Genomic DNA, 7745 nt, shown 5'->3' on the forward strand with positions numbered 1-7745 from the left:
AATATAAAATGTTGTTATGTTAGGTGGTAGTGTTATATTTTTCATTAAATGTGTAGCCTAGATAAATGATAACGTAATTCAGCATAGAGTACAAATTATTGCCCTGTTCTTTCTGGATCATATTTTTGAACCATTTTACAGATTATAAAAGGAGTGGCAGCATACTTTAGAAAAAGGAAAACTTTTTTTCATTAGGAATTGTTTACTTTGTGCCTAGAATGCTACCAGCACCAAGGCAGAAGCTGAGAGGACTTTTGCAGAAGTTACAGATCTGGATAACGAGGTGAATAATATGTTGAAACAGCTACAGGAAGCAGAAAAGGAGCTGAAGAAAAAACAAGATGATGCTGACCAGGATATGATGATGGCAGGGATGGTAAGTGATTTTGGCATATTTGCTAATGGGCAGAAAGTGAAGGGTGTTTAATAATAAAGATCCCTAACTTGTTGAGAAGAGTCTTTTTCATATTGACTTCTGTTTTTAATTGTGTTTTCTGGTCAAGAATTGGGTAAGTAACTTACATAGAAGACAAAGAATTTGGATCTTCTGCCAGATTGTTGCACAATAGCTCCTTCCCAAAGCTACTCTCAGTTAAAAGCAAAACACTGTTTTACACATTTGAGGTTTTAGGACATTTAAAAGTATGTCTTTATATTTTTGAATGGGTAATTCACAGGTGGTATAAAATCAAAAAAGAACAAAAGTCATGCAATGAAAAGTTAATTTCCGTCCTCCTCTTATTCTCCCAGCAACTTGCTGCCTAAAGGCAAAGACCAGTTTCTTGTGTAAAAGGACATTTTTGAAGATGACAAAACATACCAAACTTACATCCAATTTGATTTTTCACTTTTTGTGGTGATGTGTATACATAGCCCTGTTTGTAACAAAATTCACTGGTGAATGCATGGCCCAACAAAGGACTAGGTTCTGTTTTGTGCTATATTTTGCTTTTGAAAGACTTTGATGGAGTCACAATGGAAATATTCCTTTACGGTTCAATCTGATTATAACCACAGTCACGATAGACATGAACTTGTTTAATTGTGGACTTTCAGTGCAAGGAAGAGACCCTTCTTCCACTCCTGCTAAAAATCACACCCTTCACTGTAGATCATTTTCACCTTGGGATGGAAAGAACTACTACTAAGCCTGTTAATCTAGGTAAAGAAGTCCCTAGGGAAGTGATAACAGGAAGCATCCCTGTGCAAATACCTTATTTTATTATGCATTTTTTGTTGTTTTGAATTGTCCTCATTTTCTATAGCAAGGTATGGCTCAAGTGGAAATTCCCATATAGTAAAAACGTGTATATTTCATATGTGCTGAGGGTCTCTGGATTTTATGTTTTAATACAGTTGTAGAAACATTAGATTTAGAGCCTGTTGAAGGAAAGGAAAAGATATATATTCTCTATAAGCTTCAAAAAAGGGTATGAATTCAATTAAAAGGGTAGAAAGAAGATCCATCTTTTGTTCCTTTTGGTAAGTAACTTCTAAGGAGCACAAGGCCCCCTCACATATACTATCCCGTTTGTATTTAAATATCAATCCTGAAAGGCCAACATTGCATCAGTATTGTTGCAGTCTGTAACCTGTTTTTTAAGGGAAAGAAGAGTGAAGGCTCACAGTTGTTGCTGGAAGAGGAGGCTGCAGACAGCAGGTTAAATGTAATAGTATGGCCGTAGCAGAGTCCTTTACAGCTCTGCTAGAACACTCGCAGACAGCCTGGGAAGGTGCAGTGAGAATGGCTGCAGTTTGAACAGAGGTTAATCGTTTATTTGTGAAGGTTTTTTTCCATTGCCTTCTTTTTCTTTTTAAAATGTTCACATTGTTTCTATCCAAAAAATTTGTATTCTCTTGACCCGAAAAAGCTAGGAAAAACAGTTCTGTGGTAGGCAGCTCAAAGCTACTCGTGTATATCCTAACCAGATTTATTTGTGAGAGCATCTGTTTTCTGATACTTAGACACTTCCTCTTCCATTGCCATTTCCTGTGACTCATGCACAAGTGTATTTGTTCAGGTTTCATGGAATTTTCCCAAATATATTTACCTTTGGTTGATCTTTTAAATGTAAATTGTATTGCCCCAATTTGTATGTGTGTATTTGTGTGACTGCATGGGGAGAGGGAGTTTTAGAAGAATGTCACTTAGTTGTGAAAAATTTCTGAGAATAGGACATTTCTGACAATCAAGTCTCTAAGATCATCCCAGAGGACATGTTTTGGTTCTAAAATGGTAGTTTTTATACTCATCCTTCAAAAGTAACTTGTTTCTGCTTGATGGGTTTTATTATGAATACACCTCCATGTGTTCTTGAGTGAGAAAGTGAGAAAAGGAGGTAACATTGATCTTTGAAATACAAATACAGTCATTGTAGGCATACTGACTGCTTCTCCATGACTGTTAAGTGAATTAAAAATAGCAACATCCTCAACATGAAGATATGACCAAAAAAGAACATCTCTACAGTAACAGATAATAGTTTCATGAGTTAGAAGAAGGGAAACCATCTGAAAATTAGATTTGTTGACTCACTGGGGAAAAGATACTTAAAGAAAATAAAAATGTATCATCAAGACTACTGTATCATTTATCCTTTTTCCCTGTACAGGCTTCACAGGCTGCTCAGGAAGCTGAGATCAATGCCAGGAAGGCCAAAAGCTCTGTCACCAGCCTCCTCAACCTTATTAATGACCTCCTGGAGCAGCTGGGTGAGTAACCATAGAGTCATTTTAGGCAGCCTTTGAATTCTTTGTACTGTTCTTGGGATCTGAGATAGTTGACTCAAAAGTAGATACTACAGTGCAAAGACCGTATGAACTGAATCGTGACTTTAAGTTGTATTAATTCAACGTGTACTTACTAGGTCCTTCCATGGAATCTGACCTCAGTATTGGAATCTGACCATGGTCTGAGGACTTAATAAAATTTTGAAGATATGCTGCCAGCTAGAGTGGCTCATTTATGGTCAAGGTTTATGATACAATCAAACATGATTATTCTTAGTTCATCCTTCTGGCAGAATGTCTTTAAAGGATTTAAAGTGAAGGATTTCAATGACAGAATAAAAGAACACTTCAAAGGATAATCGATTAAAGGCTAATCGGATGAGGTGACAGTTTTTATGCCAAAAGAGAGAAGGCTTTCTTTTTGAAGGAAATATAAGCATATTGAAATGTTCCTTTAATCCAATTTGATATAGGGAGCAGGCCTCATTATAGGGCAGATGTACTTTTGTCACCAGCCTCTATTATAAAGTTGTAATACCCTAGCCAGTACAGCTTTGTAAGCAAGGCACTCTATTTTAATGTGATAGCCTTTAAAGTTTGGACTTGGTCAGTGTTTTGTTTTGTGGGGGGTTTTTTTGGGAGGTGTGTGTGATATTTTTATCTGTCTCAGTTTTCAAGGATAATAAATTATGTGCCAGCAGATGGATTTTAAAATGAAAGTAAGCTGGAAGAGGTGGGTTTTGTGGCAGAAAAGGTTGTATTTTAAAGTTAGTCAGACTTGGGTTGGAATCTTTGCTTTGTTGCCTGTAAGCTGTGCAAATTTGGGCAAATTACTTAACAGCTGAGAATCATTGATGTCAAATGCTCTGGTGAGAATTTAATCAAGTACAGTATGCAAAAAGTGCTGGTTGTTGTGTAGCTGGCTATCTGCTTTCGTTTAATACAGAAGTAGTTCCTTTCAAAAGGACCTCTTTTTCTCGCTAATTTTAAAGCGAACCTTTGCTGAAATTATTTCAGCATTTCAACCCTGGCCATTTTCCATAGGAGGGCTCTGACGATAGTGTCTGACTCTTGGGAGCAGGACATGACTCCCAAAACAACCCAGTTTCCCTGGAATCGAAGAGCTGAGGGCTTAGGGTTCTAGCGTAAAGATTTTTATGTTCATTAGAGGGCACTAAAAAGACACAAGGATTACATATATAAACATGAAAAAGGTATTACCCGTTACCAGATGACCTTCAAAACCACAAGTGAGGCTCAAGGTCTAGGACGTGGTTGTTATATATTTAGAAAACATTTCACAAAAAACCATCTTCTCAGGAAAAAAAAAAAATCCAGCCCCGATATTCATTATAAGCTCTGACCCATCCCTGCTGGATTAGGTCAGTGATTGAACTTGGTTTGCATTGTTAATGCCCTTGTATGACAGGCCTCAAGTTCTCAGGCCACTTTTTCATAGGGACAGCTGCTTTGCTTCCTTTATAAAAACGCTGGTGGGGGTACTTGTGGAGTGACGTTACAATTCTCACTGAATGTGTCTGTCCTCTTCTGTGTCCCTTCTGACTCAACAGGGCAGCTGGACACAGTGGACCTGAACAAGCTAAATGAGATTGAAGGTACCCTGAACAAAGCCAAAGATGAAATGAAAGTCAGTGATCTAGACAGGAAAGTGTCTAACCTGGAGAACGAAGCCAGGAGGCAGGAGGCTGCCATCATGGACTACAACAGAGACATTGAGGAGATCCTGAAGGACATCCGCAACCTGGAAGACATCAGGAAGACCTTGCCCTCCGGCTGCTTCAACACCCCGTCCATTGAGAAGCCCTAGCGTCTTTCCTTAGGGAGCCACTGTGAGGCCCCAGAGTGCCTTAACACAAAGGTTACATTCTTCAGACCCCCACTCTCTGCTGCCCTCCACCACTGTCCTTTTGAGCCAGGAGAAGTCACAAAGTTTAAAGAGAAGCAAATTAAACATCGTGAATCAGGAACAAAGGGTTTTATCTAATAAAGTCTCTCTTCCACTTAACGGTGGTCCCTCAGACCCACCTTCCCCTTCTGAGTCGCATAAGGACGTGGCATCCTGCGCTGCTGTACAGTGGCTCAAACCCTTCGTGGGAACCGTTGTGTGCCAGGGCTGAGCAAGTAGCCCTGCCTTTCTCGCTGATACCAGCAGAACCTCCTCAGTCTCAGTACTCTTGTTTCTATGAAGGAAAAGTTTGGCTACTGACAGTAGCATTGTGATGGCCAGTATATCCAGTCTATAGGCAAAGAAAATGCATCCACGTCTCCTGCCCCTCCTCCTTTTAAGCAAAAGCAAGTACACATCCTGTGCCAAAGGTATCGGTCATTTAGAACGTCGAGAGCCGTCATCTGTTGTTTTAGCTATTTTGAGTTTAGGACACTGAGCCATCCCACGGGTAAGGATGCAATGATTTATGACAGTCTCCAGGAGAATGTGAGACTGCAGAAGCAGGCTGAACATTTTCTCAGATGTTAATAATTGACTAGGAAGATAAACTTTTTTCAGATCTTTGGGCAGCTGATAATTTAAATCTGGATGGGCGGCTTGCACTCACCAATAGACGTCTTCTATTCCTATAGATGGAATTTATGCAGAAGAAATAGGGATGTGATAACCACTAAAGTTTTTTTCAAAATCAAACTAATTCTTAGAGCTTTTTTAGAATATTAGTCTTGGAACTAGTGTTGTTACCTGGCAGAGAACGGGTGGTCCTCACGATCTTGACAAACAAAACAAAAGAAAAGCCTCCTTGTCCTAGTCTTTTCTAGCAAAGGGATAGAACTTAGATGCAACTTGTATTGTCAGGATCCCACATATCCATTTTTCTTCCACTGGGGAGAGATGAAACATTTGACCCTTAGCCTCAGTTTTCTCCTGATGTTCCCCATCTTGTAGAACCCCTCAAAACACATTGTTTGCCAAATCCTGGTGACAAATACTTGCACTCAGTATTTCACACAGCTGCCAACACCATCTCGTTCCTGCACTTTGTGATTTAAACCCACCTCTAAACCTTCCCTCTAAGCGTAGAGGGAAGACCCTTACATGGAGTTTCCTAGTGAGCTTCTCAACTTCCGATCCTCAGCTCTGTGGTTCTCTTCTAAGGTCACAGCGTGACGATTCTCTGCCACAAACCCCTTCCTCCTACCAACCCGCCTTTGAGATTCATATATAGCCTTTAACACTATGCAACTTTGTACTTTGCGTAGCGGGGGAAAGAAACTATTATCTGACACACTGGTGCTATTAATTATTTCAAATTTATATTTTTGTGTGAATGTGTTTTTGTTTATCATGATTATAGAGTAAGGAGTTTATGTAAATATACTTGGTCCTGTTTCTAGAATGGCACTGTCCGTTCACCTCTTCACTTCATTTTTCCTCTTCACCGGCACAATGTGTCTGTATACCTCCTCCCCTTCCATCTCTGCGGTTCTTTGGATTGGATTCGTTCCCTGTTGCTTTGCTCTTCGCCTTGCGTTTGCAGCATGTCCGTTCTCTGACATTCACATCCACCTGCTTTCCTCCACTCACAGCCACGATAAAGAGGTACCTCGAACCCTCTTCCGTTGCAGTCCTGGTGGTCCTCAGCCACAGTACCATGTTGTTCTTAACGCCTGCCCCGGAGCAGGAACGCCAGCTTGACAGGGAAGGATGGAATTAGGAAAGTCTGCTGAAGGGCATCTTTACCATCAGTGAGAGCCTAGCCAGGAATGAGTGAGAAATGCCCTCTGGCCGTTGTTTGAGCTGGACAGGGGTCATTTTTATAAGGGGTGCATAATTACTTGAGCAAGAAATGCCCTCTGGCCGTTGTTTGAGCTGGACGGGGTCATTTTTATAAGGGGTGCATAATTACTTGAGTGCTCGTATCTGGGATACGAGGGATGATCAGGGATCATGCTGCAGATGGATAGAGTGGGAGAGGCGGTCTACCTTAGTTCTTCCCCTTTCCATCTCCTTGCATCCCAGAGTTGACTTAACTGGTGTTTTGACCTGGCATCCTCCTAAGCCTCCACTCCATTCCTCTTCTCAGGCCTCTTCTCCTGCCGCAGGAGGCCTGGCTCTTCCTTGCCAAGTGTTCACATCAGTGTTTCCTAGCTAGTTCCTCTTTTTAAGTGGCCACATCCTATGAGACATTTTGGTCAAGGTTTCAGGGAAAGGACTGAAGATAGACTGCTAAGGTAGTTTACCCTCTAGCCTATGGGTCAGGTTCACTCCAGTAAGTCTTAGGCCACAGTGAAATTTTGGGAATTTGTCGTTGTTGTTGTCTCTTTTCTCCTTTTCCATCTGTGTGGCATATTTTTAAACAGAATTTTATTTTTAAAATAAAAGTTCTTTATAAGACAATACCTTAATTACACACCTGCAATATCGCCATTATTTTATTGTATAGTTCCAGTTATCTGTATTTTATGTAATAAAATTTGACAGGATGGCTGCTGCAGAATGCTGGGTGTCACAGGGAGCATACACAGCTGTTCCCTGGAATTTTCCCTCTTAATTCCAACCGTGGCCCTTTTCCGTGTGCCTTCACTTTAGCTGTTTGCCTTAATCTCTACGGTCTTGCTCTCCAGGGTAGTAAATAAAATGCAACACTTGGCATTTTTTATGTTAAAAAAAAAACAGTATTTTATTTATAATAAAATCTGAATATTTGTAACCCTTTATACTTGGTGTGGCCTGAGTGTGGTACTGGGGATGTAAGATGTTTTAAAAGGTATGATGAAGGGGAAGCGTCTCGTAATGTATTCTTTGGGTTGTTTATTTTCCTGAGAACAATCCGGTATGTGTACGTGCGTGTGTGTGAGTATATAAATTTATTTATGTATATATTTATTTTTTTAACCCTTCTCAGTTTGGAATACTTTGGTTGTGGTCCAGAGGTTGGCAGATTCTTCCTGTTGAGCTCTAGATAGTAAATGTTTTACGTTTTGCAGGCCATACAGTCTCTGTTAGAACTGCTCTGCTGTTGTAGCAAGAAAGCAGCTGTGGA

The 7745-nt window shown here is 40.3% G+C and overlaps 1 protein-coding gene across 1 annotated transcript in view; it reads left to right on the top strand.

The window, feature by feature from the left end:
• Window positions 1-7419, top strand: part of LAMC1 (laminin subunit gamma 1) — a 126165-nt gene extending 118746 nt beyond the window's left edge. Inside the window, exons 26-28 of the mRNA XM_057543444.1 lie at window positions 218-376; window positions 2613-2712; window positions 4302-7419. Of these exons, the coding sequence (XP_057399427.1) occupies window positions 218-376; window positions 2613-2712; window positions 4302-4558 (516 nt within the window). The 3' untranslated portion in view covers window positions 4559-7419. The remainder of the gene's footprint in view (window positions 1-217; window positions 377-2612; window positions 2713-4301) is intronic.
• Window positions 7420-7745: the final 326 nt, after the last annotated feature.

The sequence above is a fragment of the Balaenoptera acutorostrata genome, chromosome 1 (assembly GCF_949987535.1).
Source record: "Balaenoptera acutorostrata chromosome 1, mBalAcu1.1, whole genome shotgun sequence".
Lineage (NCBI taxonomy): Eukaryota > Metazoa > Chordata > Mammalia > Artiodactyla > Balaenopteridae > Balaenoptera > Balaenoptera acutorostrata.